This window comes from Molossus molossus, unplaced genomic scaffold, assembly GCF_014108415.1.
Source record: "Molossus molossus isolate mMolMol1 unplaced genomic scaffold, mMolMol1.p scaffold_m16_p_23, whole genome shotgun sequence".
NCBI lineage: Eukaryota > Metazoa > Chordata > Mammalia > Chiroptera > Molossidae > Molossus > Molossus molossus.
In genome coordinates this window covers 3624641-3640847 of record NW_023425359.1, presented here as the reverse complement: position 1 = coordinate 3640847, position 16207 = coordinate 3624641, and the positions used below count along the sequence as shown (strand labels likewise).

General features: G+C 48.0%; 1 protein-coding gene across 1 annotated transcript in view; it reads right to left on the bottom strand.

Annotated features, from left to right (window-relative positions):
- Positions 1-1153: 1153 nt before the first annotated feature.
- The window catches only part of RYR2 (ryanodine receptor 2), a 450374-nt gene continuing 435320 nt past the window's right edge, over positions 1154-16207 (bottom strand). The window contains exons 101-105 of the mRNA XM_036277752.1: positions 6870-7026; positions 5730-5794; positions 2818-2918; positions 1948-1999; positions 1154-1249 (exon numbers count right to left, since the gene is read on the bottom strand). Coding sequence (XP_036133645.1) covers positions 1154-1249; positions 1948-1999; positions 2818-2918; positions 5730-5794; positions 6870-7026 — 471 coding nt within the window. The remainder of the gene's footprint in view (positions 1250-1947; positions 2000-2817; positions 2919-5729; positions 5795-6869; positions 7027-16207) is intronic.

The window sequence follows — 16207 nt, the reverse complement described above, 5'->3', positions numbered from 1 at the left end:
CAATTCTAAAATTAACAAGCAGACCTGTAATAAAAGAGCCCCAGTGTTTGCAAAATGACCTTGCTTCCACTCTGAACCTGCCTTTTTATTCGTAAAGAACAGCATTACACTGAAAAGAACTCAAAATGGAGTGACCGATCTTAGTCCGTGTTTCCGATGTAGCTGATGAACTCCCTGAATGGATATTGCTTCAGCATCGATATTAAAAAATGGCTGGACGAGAAGTCCTTCTTCAACAGCTGGTCACAAGTGGCCGAAAGAAAGAGAAAAACCCAGGACGCCGCCAGGTCCAGACGGGTTCTGCGCACACGCTGAGCCCTGGGCACTCGTTACTAGGAACCTTCCCTCCCAGGGATCGGCTTGCGTCTGAGGGCGTTCTCTGCTTGTTTAAACTTGCATAATGAACATGCGATGAGTTATTTCTTTGAAAGTGTGGTTTGCAGTCTCGTTCACGCAGATTTCAGAGCTGCAGGGCTGCGCCGGAGCTGGAGCGCGTGGGGGGGCGCGTGTGGAGTCAGCGGATGAGAAGAGCCCCTCGCCCTGGGACAGGCCACTGTCTCTTTAAGAAGTGCACACACAGCTTTTCTTACCCTCCCCCACCAAAGAAGGATAAAGGAAAAAAACAACTCACAAAATCAACCTAAGGAAAAACAAAGTGGACATAAAGAAAATAAAGATGATTTTTCATGCACGTGTCTTCTGCATAGCTCAACCCACACATAGTAAGGCACTATTTCCCTTCGCAACTGGCGCCGGGCCCTGCATCTGCAGTGGGGCCGCGGAGTCCCCCCAGGATGGAGAAAGCGGGAGCTGGGCGAGGCCACCCTTCTCCGCGGCCTCCACCCACGAGGAGACGCCAGGCGTCTCCGAAGGACATCTGTCAGTGTGATGATGGAGAGTCCAGAATGGCTTTCTTTCCAGAGTTCGTATGTTGTCTGCATATGAGTTCAGATTAGTCTTCAGTCTTTGTTCTCAAAGAAAATGGACAAGGTGGGGGAGAGCCCGTCAGATAGTCAGGAACAGTCCACCGCTCCCAGGAAGCATGGAAGGCTGGCAGGTCACGAACTCAGCGGGTGTTGGCAAGAGACAGAGGGAGACAGAGTCAGAGAGACAGAGAGCATGTTTGGGTTTTCAGAGGTGATCTGGGTCTGAGTTAATTCAGCTGGTCTTCATACTGTTTCCGGAAACAGTCCCCTGCTGGGAAAAACTCCCAGCATCTTTCTTGGTACATCTTCCACACATATGATTCCTGCGAAAGAAAAAAATAGTGCGTTAATGTCACGTCTTTCCCCAGCATCTGTGTTCCCACAAAGTGTAAGACAGAAACTCACATTTGTGGTTGTATGCATCGTGTAGGCATGATTGTGTAAGAACACGTGTGCAAAGAGTCACGGGAGAAGCCCAAGCCCACTCACAGGTGCTCACTGCACCAGCCCTCACTTACTTCCGGTGATAAACAAATGCTCATCTGGACCACAATGTAATAATGAAAACACCTGTTTGTGGTATATCAGTTTGAGGGTTCTTCTAAAAAGTATTGTTAATGGACTCCTTCAAATTCAAACCGTTAACAATTGGAAATAAATGCTGTGGACAGAATGTCAAAGACCTTAAGAACAGCCCTAGACATTTAATATGTAATTATTTTTAATTGACCATAATGCAGTGGGTTGAAGGTCATTTGAAATCATCTGCCATCTGACTGAGAAATCAAGGGCATTATAATGGTCAAAGCCCAAGCGTAGCTTTCCCAGCCAACGAAAGCTTGTTTGTCCGAGAACGTGAGGTCCCGCTGCGCCCCATCCAGGGGCAGGAATTCTGTGGGAGGCGCCCTGACAGCTGTTTCCTGCACGTAATTCCCTGTCAGTGCGCGGTGCCAGGTTCTGCTCCAGAGCGGAGGACTTCTCTTCCCATCATTCCCTTCAGGATTTGGTCACTGATTCCTACCTGTCCCGTGTGCTCCGTTTCATCTTTGTTTATGAGATACATCAGAAAAAACCTGCAGAGACAGAGACGGATCAGAGGGACCGTGTGGGAATGTCGGCAGAAACAGACACTTCTGAGCCCCCCGTGCGCCAACTGTGCAAGCTGGTGCCAATGCAAAGAAATGGGTCGAAACTAAAAAGAAAAAATGCCACGGGGACCCAGAGCTTAGCCTTCTCTGAAACCATTTTTCAAAGCGCTGAAGTGTGTACACGGATCAGGTTTCGGCTCCAGGGGCTGCTCTCGGCAGGCCAGTGGCAGACCACCGAGTTCACTCACAGGGCAGGAGTCACAACCCCCGATGCACAACTGAGGACTAAAAATGTTACCTGGGTGCCAATGTCACACAGCTGTGTCCCAGGGCCCACTGTGTTGGCTACTCTGTATCTCTTCTGCTTACTGTAAATTTCAGCTAGAGCTAGTCCCAAGTAACAGCCAGATCCGCACATATTTTTTAAAGCAACGTTGAACTGTTTCTGATCGTGCCTACGAGATCCGTGGGTCCTCAGACAAAGGGGGGTCCCCACGTCTCCCAGAAGCAGCTGGAGGGTTCCTATGGCAACGAGAAATGGCTGGCGGAGGCTCTCCCAAAGGCTCAGTGGCCTCTGCTCATCCTGTCTACTGTCCGGTCCGTTGCAGAGGGATCATCCACATGTCCTAAGGGCACCAGCTCCGAAGGGAAGGAGAGTCCTGCTGCGGGTCTTGCCCTCAGGGGCACTTGAAGCCTGAGCTCAGTCACAGAAGGACAAGGAGGGATCTCTCCTGGCCTCCAGCCTGCGAGACCGGGCTGGGGGCTGGGGGCTGGGAGGGCTGCATGCAGACGGGCACACTCACAGGTAATTGGCCAAGTTGTGCTCCTGTAAGGTGTGGGTTTCAAAGCCATGTGGCACCGTGTCAAAGTAATCATTGCCGATCCCACAGATGAAGCACTTGGTCTAGGAGACAAAGGGAAGAGTGAAATGTCAGAGTGCAGAGAGCACACAAGGACACCCTCCCCACTAGAGGTGAAATGTCAGAGTGCAGCAAGCACACAAGGACACACTCCCCACTAGAGGTGAAATGTCAGAGAGCAGCGAGCACACAAGGACACACTCCCCACTAGAGGTGAAATGTCAGAGAGCAGCGAGCACACAAGGACACACTCCCCACTAGAGGTGGAATGTCAGAGTGCAGAGAGCACACAAGGACACACTCCCCACTAGAGGTGGAATGTCAGAGTGCAGAGAGCACACAAGGACACCCTCCCCACTAGAGGTGGAATGTCAGAGTGCAGAGAGCACACAAGGACACACTCCCCACTAGAGGTGAAATGTCAGAGAGCAGCGAGCACACAAGGACACACTCCCCACTAGAGGTGGAATGTCAGAGTGCAGAGAGCACACAAGGACACACTCCCCACTAGAGGTGAAATGTCAGGGTGCAGAGAGCACACAAGGACACACTCCCCACTAGAGGTGGAATGTCAGAGTGCAGAGAGCACACAAGGACACACTCCCCACTAGAGGTGAAATGTCAGAGAGCACACAAGGACACCCTCCCCACTAGAGGTGAAATGTCAGAGTGCAGAGAGCACACAAGGACACCCTCCCCACTAGAGGTGAAATGTCAGAGTGCAGAGAGCACACAAGGACACACTCCCCACTAGAGGTGAAATGTCAGAGAGCACACAAGGACACACTCCCCACTAGAGGTGGAATGTCAGAGTGCAGAGAGCACACAAGGACACACTCCCCACTAGAGGTGAAATGTCAGAGAGCACACAAGGACACCCTCCCCACTAGAGGTGGAATGTCAGAGTGCAGAGAGCACACAAGGACACCCTCCCCACTAGAGGTGAAATGTCAGAGTGCAGAGAGCACACAAGGACACCCTCCCCACTAGAGGTGGAATGTCAGAGTGCAGAGAGCACACAAGGACACACTCCCCACTAGAGGCAGCTGCTGCGTTCACGCAGTGTATTCCAGGTCACCAGGGCGTGCCAGCCAACTCTGCCACCCTGTCTGGCTGTGGGCGTGGCCGACCCGGGCGTGGGGACCAGCAGCAGAGGTCACAGGAGCGCAGGAAGAGCGCAGAGTGGCAGCCTATGCACTTCCCTTCTTGGCTCTGGCAGAGTGCCAACGCCGGCTCCGTGGTCACGCTGGCTGCTGGCACTGGCCCTGGCCCAGGCCCAGGCGATCTGGGCAGGACTGGACGTGTGCCCCCCTGAATCTGCAAACCTGGTACCAAGCCGGACCAAGTCTGTCAGCACGGGGGGCAGTGTGGACCACCTCCTCTGGGGACGGCCGCACCAACACCAAGTCGCCCACCCGAGAGGGCTGCCCTGTGCCAGGCACTGTGCCGAGCACGGACTCACCACTGGACACACACAGGGACACTTCCACCTCCGGGAACAGGGTATCTGCTCTTTCTGCCTCTTGTCCCACCCACGCCTGCCTCCACGGGCCTGCAGGCTGTCCCCGAGGGCCCAGGACAGGCAGGCCTGCCGTGTAGGCTAGAGCTTCACAGATGCCGACACCAGTGTGGTCGGTAACGCGTCCTCGTGGCTGCGGGTGCTCGTCTGCCCTGCACATGGGAAGCTCTTTCGTGCACTGGAGGCCTGCTGACCTGCCCAGGCCCCTGGAGACCCGCTGACCGGCCCAGGCTCCAGGCCTGGCATCGAGCTGCCCAAAATGTCCACAAAGCTCTGTCACTCAGCAGGTGCTGACCTCAGCTGTCAGGTCGCCACACCACTGTCTCCTAACTAGCCAGGCCACCTGGGCAGCTCTGCCAGGCACCTGCTCTTCTCTGTGTCACTGAGCTGCCATCCTCGTGCTGGACGCTGGGGCTCAGCCCAGCTCGCTCCACACTCTTCCTCCTCTGCCTTGGCCAGTCACCAGCTCTTTTCATGCCAACCCCAAAGTACTGCCTGAGTCTGTCTGGTTCCCGCATCCTCAGGGGCACTGCGAGCCCAAACCTCATCATCTCCACCTCGAACATGGTGACAGCCACAGCCCTGGCCCGGCCTCTTCCCAGTTCACGCCCTGTGTTTTAGACCACGGTTATGCCTCAAGTGTGAGTCCAACTGCCCCATTTAGACCCCTTTCTTATTTCCCACAAAATGTAAACTATGGCGTAAATTTCTCTTAATTAGCTGGCCTCAGCAGGCCCTCACACTGCCGGCACCAGGACGCAATAATTCACCTGAACCACTTACGCTTCTGAGAAAGATCCCGCACATCACGTTCCCAAACTGAGTCCTGGTATATGTAACCTCCTGGCGCCATCCCCAGACCATGCGGGGGCGCCCTGCAGAGTGCGCGGGGCCAGCGGGAGGGAGGCTGCCGACCGTCCTGCTCCCCTCTCAGAGCCAAGTGTCTGGGATCCCCAGGACTCGGCTTGAGACCCTTCTTTTAGGAACTCCCCTGAACATCCGAGGGGACGTCAGACAGCAGCCCCAGACCCCAGCTCTCGGGGCTCCGTCCTGGAGGGGTCCCGGCTGCTCTGTAAGCAGCTGCTGCCTCGTCTGTCAGTGAGTCCCTCCTTCTGAGCGGACGGCCCTCCATCCCTGGGGAGTGGACCGAGCCATGCGACTGTCTGCGTGTGCCCAGGCCCCGGCTCCAGCCCGGCACACTGCTCAATCACGTGTACCGCCCGTCGAAAGCCGGGCGACAGGCCCCCCGCGTCCTTTCTCCCGTTCTCACACTCGGGATTCCGAGAACGGCGGGAGGAAAACGGGTGGACGCATCGCAAAGGACACGCAGACTGACCTCCATGTCCTCTTTGACTTGCTCCTGCTGGTCCCTTAGTTCTCCAAAAGCATCGATAATCAAACCTAGTGTTAAACACAGACACGATTTCATCGTTATCAACCCCAGAACCATAGTGAAGTTCGCAAACCCTGCTGACCCTTCCTCGGAAGGGACCGTGCGCAGCCTCGTGGGCATCGCTCGCTATGGGGACCGCGGTGCGCACTGGGCTCCCAGGGGTGGAGCCTGCTCTCGGGGACAGAAATGTGCAGTCCTGGGGCTGACTCCCTGAAAGGGGTCGAAATGAGGTGACGGGCAGGAGAAACCTTCTGTTAACTTGGCAAATATAGGCTGTTACAGTGGACTTCATGCTGAAAAGCACAGCAAACTCCACAGACAGGACCTCCACCTAGGAATGTGGAAATCCACATGACCGTGTCAACGGGGAGTGTGTGCCTGCAACAAGGGTTCCCCAAGTTCCTACAAATAAACGTCCGAGACCCCGCCTGCAGTTTTCTCCCAGCATCTCGGGACTTTCCCTCGAATGAAACGTGATTGTCACCCAGTAACGACATTAAGAATGGACTGTGAACCGGATAAGCCTGTTCTGTGCTTTACTGAAAACAGGACCTTTTATGCCTGTGGAACTTGGAGATAATGTCACATCTATCGACATTTAATCAGGCCAGGGTAATGGCGTGAACAGAAAGATCACAAGTACTTTCTGACAGAAACCTCACGCTCCGCGGTGCTATGCGTCCAGGTGGCACCTGCGTGAGGGCTCGGGGCCCTGTTCCCGCCCTGGCACCTTCAGCCGTGCCCAGCCCGTTACTCAGGCTTGTTGGGGCTCATTCCCTTCAAGTGTGGCCACCACCACCCACAGGACTCACTGAACATACGTCGTTTAGAAAGCTGTCGACGGCCCTACGCTCAGAGTGACAGGATTTGCAGGTGACAGACCTGAGGAGGATACCGGCTCCCATCCCTGTTCCCTCGTCGCTGGGCTTCTGTTTCTCCCTCCACGGATCGCAGGTCAGAGGCACAGAGAGGAAGTCTCTCTGGCTCTCCCAGAAAACACCTGACATCCTCACCCCCCCTTGTAGCTGGGGACACAGTGTGGCTCAGATTCTAGCTTGTCTTGTGTCTGTAGGAGGCTGTTACCTTGTATTATGGCCAAGAGGATGACAATTACGAAGAAGAAGAAGGTGATGTCGAAGATGATCCGATAGATCTCATACTCGTCACCCGCCGGGTCCTCGATCTCGTCACCAATGCCGCCTCCAGCTCGTACGCCGACGTACATGTGGAACATGTAGCACTGCGGAGAGAAGGTCACTCCCAGGACACTGCTCCCGGGACACTGGCCCCGGGCACCACCGTCTCACATCCCACAGCCTCACTTCTCTGTCTAGTTCCGAATCCTCGCTCTGGGAACGGAGCCTCTCCGTTCTCGCTCCCTGTCTCTGTGTCAGCATCTGTACTGTGATGCAAACATCTGCCCTCACACCCTGCTGTCCTCAGACAAAGGCTGCAGGCACCTGCTCACACCTGTCACACTTGGCAGAATAAGAATAATACGTCACTAGCACATGGCATAAGGCAATCCTTTAAGATCACATGAAGAACCTCTCAACTGCATTTAACTGCATTGCTCAACTTTTTGAGCATAACAGACACAGCAAAGGGGACATACGAGCCCAGGTATCACAAGATGGAATCTTAGAAGTTAAGCTGGAAAACCCAGACGCAGTGACACTAACCCTCCCCTCATCTACCTTGTGTGCACATGATGCTGAGACATTTCCTACTTTAGTATCTGGAATAAAGAACTAAGACAGCCCACTGTGTACACCTGACACACAGCAGCATCCACACAGCACAGCTGTGTGTGCCCACAGCGCACACAACCGGTCGGCAAAGAGCTGGGGAGGGTTTCTCGGCCTCCGACTGTTCGTATTTTGAGCTGGAGAGTTTCATGCTGTGGGCTCTGCCCTGTCCATGGCAGGGTGTTTTGGAAGGATCTCCGGGCTATACCCAATGGATGCCAATGGTACTCCACCCCCACAGACAATGAAAAGTGTGGACAGACAAGAGCTCTGGCTTAAAGCATCCTGTGCTTTCTTTACCTGGTAAGAGCACACTCTCCAGCTCAGCCCCTCCCCCCTCAGGTTGACAGCTCCCGGTGCCCAGCAGCGCCATCTGCTGGACTCACGCCTCCTCGCAATCACCATTCCTGATTCCAACCTAGAGCTTCGCTGGCAGATTCTCCCCTCGTGCAATAACCTTTCCATTCTCACCCAGCTCCTCACCCTCAGGCCCTCAGGCAATACCCTTGCCCATGAGGTGCTGAGACTGTCCCTGACGCTGCTTCACCCAATGTTGCGCCCGCCGTTCGCGAGGGGCTGCCCTGCCCTCTGGTGCGATGCCCCACCCCGGCATTCCTCCCCATTTCGGGCCATTCCTGCTCGGCCCCCAGGGCCCGTGCTGCCTCGTGTTCCCACCCGAGCTGTCGCCCAGGACTGTTCCGGGACCTTTCCTCCCTGGGGAGCTTCCAGTTTCACACTTAACTGTCATTTCTGTGCCAACTACTTAAGAACGCTTCTCCTTACAGCTTGGGTCTCGTCCCTGAATTCCAGACTTGAATGTCCAACTTATTTATTCCACGTTTTTTGTCTGTCTCCCTCCACTCCAGGGCTCCTTCGCGACCAGAGCACCTGGGTAGGGCCGGGCGCCTGTGCCGACCGCCGGGGCAGGGAGCGAGCAGGCCCCAGGTCTCCCATCACCTTAGAGAGCAGAAGTGCAGGCAAAGGGCAGACAGCAAGGTGACACCAAGACCAGCTAAGTACTGAGAGATGCAGAGAATTTCAAATGCCCGGAATTAACAAGCAGAATTAACCACAGGTTATGTCACTCAGAAGAGGCTTGCCAGTGGGCACACGATGAACAGTGAGTGTTGTGGGGCAGCTCTGGCGCTGCCCCTGCCCACTGCTCTGAGCTGGCTGAGGGGTCTCTCCCTCCAGAGACCTCTGGGAAGATGGGCAGCACCTGGCCTGACCCTGTCCCCCGCCCCTCTCCCCCCTGGCTCCTGGAGACTTGAACACTCCGGTTCCCTCTACCACCGGCCTATCAGCCTCTGCGGGTAATATGAAGACAGCCCCTTCAGAAAACCATTAGCCAGTAATTCCTTAGAACTGGGGGCCTGAGACAGTGCTTGAAACAATCAGCAGTGAACCTGGGCAGGGGATCCAATCTGGACAATCTACCTGGCTCTGGCCTAGCACTTCTCTAGGTCCAATTCTGCCTCTCAGGTTTCCCTAGCAACATGATGACTGCCTGGAATGCCTAGCTTGCCAGGCCTGGCTCGGCTCACAGGTCCGTGGCTAAGACCATCCAGCAGGCTCCTCTGGCCATTTCCTCCTGACCAACACGTCTGGGTTATACTCTGGCTTCCCACGTAGAGTTCTACAGGGAAGAGAGTGTGCGACTTGTTGCATGAACTCTCAATGAACAGGACGCTGGTATTCTGACTCATACATCAAACTCTTAGGAGCCTGGTTAATACGAGTCTGTCCTCAAGAGAATGAGTCATTTTTAGTTTCTAATGTAGAGTTGACAAAAAGACCATGAGATGAGGCTAAATTACTAAGGAAAATGTGTCATCTTTTTAGATCTCTTATCCACATCTTGCTTTACCTGTCCACAGCCCTGTGTCCCTGGCTCTCCTTCATTCTGTGACAGCTCTAAGAGTTTGAGAAAGGAACTCTATCATAGTTCAATAACAGAATGATAGTCTTGCTAAAAACATAGTCTTGTGGATTTTATTATAGAGGCTCAATAAAATACCAATGTATGGAGAACGAAATGCCCAGTTCACATGTGGGATTTTAATACTGGTTTCCCCACCCTCATCCTCCACAACTAGGTTTTCCCAGAACTGGCTGAGTAGCATGAGGCTGAGTGTGACCACCCACTAACATGGGGAGGGGGACAGTTCAGCTGTCAAATTAGCATTCTCCGCCCGAAAATGGAAATCCTTTCATCCACCTTCCTTTTCACGTCAGCTTAAACCTGGGTAACAAGAGCTGGAGAATGGAAAGAAATAATTCTGAAGAACAAAATATATACTTTGTTCAAAGAACCCAGTGATAAGGAAAGAGGGTGGCTGGGCGTGAGTTCTCAAGGTTGAGGACCCTACGGCTCCCCACCCACCGCTAAACGGCTTCACCTGGAGGTAACCATGATCTGTGTTGCCTTTAGGAGACATGAGGATGACCTGATTCTGGTAGGCTGGTAAAGATGCTTATGAGATCTCTATCTTGGCAAAAAGGAAAGAAGAGGCAGAGAGAGTGGGAGAAAGAAATAACTGGAGAGATCATCTGTTGGGAGGGCAGGTAAAATAAGTGATTCAGAACAATTACCTGACAGCTTACTTCCCCGGGAAGCTACTTTCTATCCCAAGCACCTGGAACGCTTTTTCTAAAACATACAGATCTCAATATCTTCCCTGCCGTTTCTGGTTCCGGGGTCCAGGGTGGATTTAAAAGCTGCCCTGGTGACTCCTCTGTGCTTCGGAGGTGAGAACCCCTCCTTTTGAGATGGATGCCCCTTTATACATGCTGAATCCGTCTACACTTTTGCCCTGGACTTGAACACTTTAGATCATTTTTCACTTTCTTCTCCTACAATCCTCCAGACAAGCTTCAAATTCTATCAGGACACTGTTGGTGTAATTAGGTTCCCAGGCTCAAAACACCATGATCCCAAATAACTAAGTAAATAAGAAAAGAGAGAAAGGCCATGTTGTCACCGTGTGTGAAACTGCGGCAACAGCGCCACCTGCTGTATCTCACAAAGCACTGCAGGGTGAATCCTGTCCCTGTGAAAATCAGCCATGTCCCTTCAGACCCCAAGAAACAACTTGAAACAACAGGCAATGGAAACTCAGGATAATGTGGATACAATGTAACACGAGTCAAGAAAACCCAACTCAGTGAATATGCTGGACTTCACTCTGTGAAAGAAAATGCAAAGGAGACCATTTCAAAGCAAGGGTTTTCTTTCGAGAACCGAATTAAAGACATTAAAGCTGCTACTTCCCGAGCCATGCTGCCATGCTGCTGGCTGCTGTGCTGCTGGCTGCTGGGTTTCACCAGCCTCTAGTCTCATAAGCACGGCAGTACACATGGTGGGCTTTTCAAAACCTCACTGCTTGGGCATTAATAAGATGCAAATACATATATATGGTGGCTGTTAGACCAAGACTACTCTACACACCAAGAATATCATTTAAAATGGAAGGAAAGATAGAAAGAGACGAGACGAGACGAGACGAGATGAGACGAGACGAGACGAGAAAAAGAGCTAGAGAAATCCACTACCACCAAACCAGCATTACAAGAAATATTAAGGGACTTCTTTAGGAAGAACAAAGAAGAAAATAAAGGAGCATAAATATGTATAATAAAATGACAATAAATATGTACCCATCAATAATCACTCTAAATGTAAATTGATTCAATGCCCTAATCAAAAGACATAGTCAACCTGAATGGATGAGAAAACAAGATCTCTATATATGCTGTCTACAAGAGACCCACTTCAGAATGAAAGATACAAATTAACTAAAAGTAAAAATATTATTAAAAAAAAGATTTCATGCAAATGGAAAGGAAAAAAGCTGGCTGGCAATACTTGTAAATAGACTTTAAAACAAAGGCTATAATAAGAGACAAAGAAGGACATTATATAATGACAAAGAGATCAATCCAACAAGAGGATATAACCCTTGTAAACATTTATGCACCCAACACAGGAGCACCTAAATATATAAAGCAAATCTTGATGGACATAAAGGGAGAGATTGACAGTCATTGTAGGAGATTTCAACACACCACTGACATCAATGGATAGATCTTCCAGGAAAAAAAAAAATCAATAAGGAAACAGTGACCTTAAACAACACACTGGATCAGATGGATTTAATTGATATTTTCAGAGCATTTCACCCTAAAGCATCAGAATATATATCTTTTCCAAGTGCACATGAAGCATATTTCAGGATACACCACATGTTAGGACACACAACAAGTCTCAATAAATATAAGTAAACTGAAATTATATCAAGATCTCCTCTTACCACAATGCTATGAAACTAGGAAGCAATTACAAGAAAGAAAACTGAAAAAAACACAAATACATAGAGGCTAAATAACACGTTACTAACAATGAGTGGGTTAACAATGAGATCAAAAAAGAAATCAAAAGATACCTTGAGACAAATGAAAAGGAAAATACAACAACCCCAAATTTATGGGACACAGTGAATGTAGTCCTAGAGGGAAATGCATAGCAATACAGGCTACCTCAACAAACATGAAAAATCTCAAGTAAACAATATTACCTTATACCTAAAGGAACTAGAAGAAAGAAAAGAAAAAATAAGCCCAGAATGAGTAGAAGAAAGAAAATAATAAAGATCAGGATGGAAATAAACAAAATAGTCTTAAACAGCAGTGAAAAGATCAATGAAACCAAGATCTGGTTCTTTGAAAAGATAAATAAGATTGATAAACCTTTAACCAGACTCATCAAGTAAAAAAGATACAGGACCCAAATAAATAAAACAAGAAATGAAGCAGGAGAAGTATTTCTGACACCACAGAAATACAGGAAATTATAAGAAAATATTACGAACAATTATATGCCAACACATTGGACAATCTGGAAGAACTGGATAAATTCCTAGAAACATACAATCTTCTAAAACTGAATCAAGAAAAAACAGAACAATTAAATAGACCGGGTATGGCCAACAAAATAAAATAATTCTTAAAAAAGCAGTAACCAAAAAACTCCCCCAAAAAATTCAAGAGGAGGGAAGACTCCTCAGCTTGTTTTACAAGGCCAACATAATCCTATTTCTAAAACAACAAAGATAGAAGATTATGGGCCAATACCCTTGAAGAACATTGATGCAAAAATCCTCAACAAAATATTAGCAAATTGATTTCAGAAACATATTATAAAGATCATACACCATGATCAGGTTGGCTGTATTCCAATGCAAGGTTGGTACAATATCTACAAATCAATTAACATGATACTCCACATAAACAAAAAGAATAAAAATCATATGATCATATCAATAGATGCAGAGAAAGCATCTGACAAAATTCAGTACCCATTTATGACAAAAATTCTCAGCAAAGTAGAAATAAAATACCTCAACATAATAAAGGCCATACATGACAAATATAGCTAACATCTTACTCAACAGGAAAAGTCATAAAGCATTTCCCTCTAAGATCAGGAAGAAGACAGGGATGTCTACCACTCTTACTGAACATAGACTGGAGGTTATAGCCACAGCAGTCAGGCAAGAAGAAGAATAGAAGGCATCCAAAGTAGAAAAGAAGTGAAACTGTCATTATTTGCAGATGACGTGATACTGTATATAGAGAGCCCTAAAGATTCCACCAAAAAAACTACTAGAACTGATAAATTAATTCAGTAAAGTAGTAGGATAGAAAATAAATATTCGGAAATTGGTTGAATTTTTTGTTGTTGTTAATCCTCGCCTGAGGATATTTTTTCCACTGATTTCCAGAGAGAGTGAAAAGGAGGGAAGAAGGGGGAGAGAAAGAGAGAGAGAGAAACATGGATGTGAGAGAGACACACTGATTGGCTGCCTCCAGCAGGAATGACCCAGGTATGTGTCCTTGACCGAGAATAGAATCTGAGACCCTTCAGTACACAGGCCGATGTTCTATCCTATCCACTAAGACACACCAGCCAGGGCTGGCTGCATTTTTATACACCAATGATGAACTAAAAGAAAGAGAAACTAAAAAAACAACCCCACTTACAACTGCATCAAAAAAATAAAATAAAATACCTAGGAAATAATTGAACCAAGGAGATAAAAGACCTGTACTCAAAAAATAAGATACTGAAGAAAGAAATGGAAACAAATACAAATAAATGAAAACACATACCATTCTCATAAATTGGAAAAATTAACATCATTAAAATGTCCATACTGCCCAGAGCAATCTACAGACTCAATGCAATTCCTATCAAAATATTGATGGCATTTTATTGCAGAACTAGAATAATAAAAAAAAGTATATGGAACCACAAAAGACCTCAAATAGCCACAGCAATTCTGAGAAAGAAAAAAAAAAGTTGGAGGTATCATGCTATCTGATATCAAACTACACTACAAAGCCATAGTAATCAAAACAGCATGGTACTAGCATAAAAAGACACATATAGATCAGTGGAACAGAACAGAATAGAAAGCCCAGAAATAAACCCACACCTTTATAGTCAATTAATGGTTGAAAGAGGAGGCAAAAACATACAATGGGGTAAAGATAACTTATTCAATAAATGGTGCTTAGAAAATCGGACAGATACATACAAAAAAAGAAGGAAGGAAGGAAGGAAGGAAGGAAGGAAGGAAGGAAGGAAGGAAGGAAGGAAGGAAGGAAGGAAAGAAAGAAAGAAAGAAAGAAAGAAAGAAAGAAAGAAAGAAAGACCACCTTCTTACACCATATACAAGAATAAAAGCAAAACGAATTAAAGACTTAAATGAGCCCTGGCTGGTTTGGCTCAGCAGTTAGAGCATCGACCTGTGGTCCAGAGAGACCTGGGTTTGGTTCCCACTAGGGGCACGTACCTCGGTTGCAGTTTGTCCCCAGCCCTGGTTGGTTGTGCGGGAGGCAGCCACTTGATGTGTCCCTTTCACGTCGATGTTTCTCCCCGCCCCCCCACTCTATCTGAACAAAAAATGTCCTTGGGTGAGGATAAAAGAAAAATAGTTAAAGACTTAAATGAACGACTCAAAACCATAAAACTAGAAGAAAACAGTCAATAAACTCTCTGACACTGCCCTTAGTAATATTTTTTCTGATATTCTCCTTGGACAAGAAAAACAAAAGAAAAAGTAAACAAATGGGACTACCTCAATCTAAAAAGTTTTCCACAGCAAAGGAAACCATGAACAAAACTAAAAGACAACCTAGTGGATGGAAGATGTTCACCTATGATGCATCTAAAAGTGTTTAATATTCAAAATTTATAAAGAACTCATACAACTCAACACCAAAAGAACAAACAATTCCACTTAAAATGGGCAGAGGCCCTGGCTGGTGCAGTTCAGTTGGTTGGGCATCGTCCCATGCACCAAAAGGTTGCCAGTTCCGTTCTGGGTCAGGGCACATGCCCTGGTTTTGAGCTCAATCCCCAGTAGGGGCATGCAGGAGGCAGCTGATTGATGTTTTGCTTTGGCATGGATGTTTCTCTCTCGATTTCCTCTGTAAAAATCAATTTTAAAAAATGGGCAGAGGTCCTGAATAGACCCTTCTCCAAAGAGGACATACAGATGGCCAACGGACATAGGAAAGATGCTCAACATCACTAGTCATGAGAGAAATGCAAATTAAAACCACCATGAGATAACACCTCACACCTGTCAAAACAACTATCATAACACATTTGACAAACAACAGTGCTGGCAAGTATGTAAAGAAAAGGGAACTCCCATGCACTGTTGGTGGGAATGTTTGGTTCAGCCACTATGGAAATCAATATGGAGGTTCCTCAAAAAACTAAAAATAGAACTGCCTTATGACCCAGGGATTCCACTTTTGAAGAAACCCAAAATACTGATGCCAGTGAATATAAGTACTCTTATGTTCATCACATCATTATTTACAATAACCAAGATATGGAAGCAACTCTGGTGCCATCAACAGAGAAGTAGATAAAGAAGATGTAATTATACAGTGGAATATTACTCAGCCATAAAAAAGAATAAAATATTACCATTGTGACACCATGAATGGACCTAGAGGGTATTATGCCAAGTGAAATAAGTCAGACAGAGAAAGACAATTACCATATGATTTCACTTATATTTGGACTCTAAATAGAAAAATAAACAAATAAAGCAGAAATAGACTCAGATACAGAGAACAGACTGATGGTTGCCAGAGACAGAGGAGAGAGAGGTCTAGAGACTAGAGTGCAAAAGGTGAAGGGATTAAGTACAAACTGGGCCTGGCCATGTGGGTCAGTGGTGACAATGTTGGCCGGCACAGCAAAGGGTTTGGGGTTCAATTCCTGGTCAAGGGTACATCCCTGGTCAAGTTCCATTCCTGCCCAGTCAGGGTACCTGCAGGAGGCAACCAACTGATGTGTCTCTGTCTTTCTCACATCAATGTTTCACGCCCTCCCTCCCTCCTCCCTCCCTCCCTCCCTCCCTCCCATTCTTCCACTCTCTCTAAAAATCAGTGGAATCGAAGTCCCTGGGTGAGGATTAACAAAAAGAACAAATTGGTGGTTACAGAATAGTCACGGGGATGTAAAGTGCAGCACAGGGCATATAGTCGATGACACTGTAATAACTGTGTGTGGTGGGTACTGAAAATATTCAGGGGGCACTTCGTAAAGTACACGACTGTCTAACCACTATGCTGATACAAATAATATTGGGT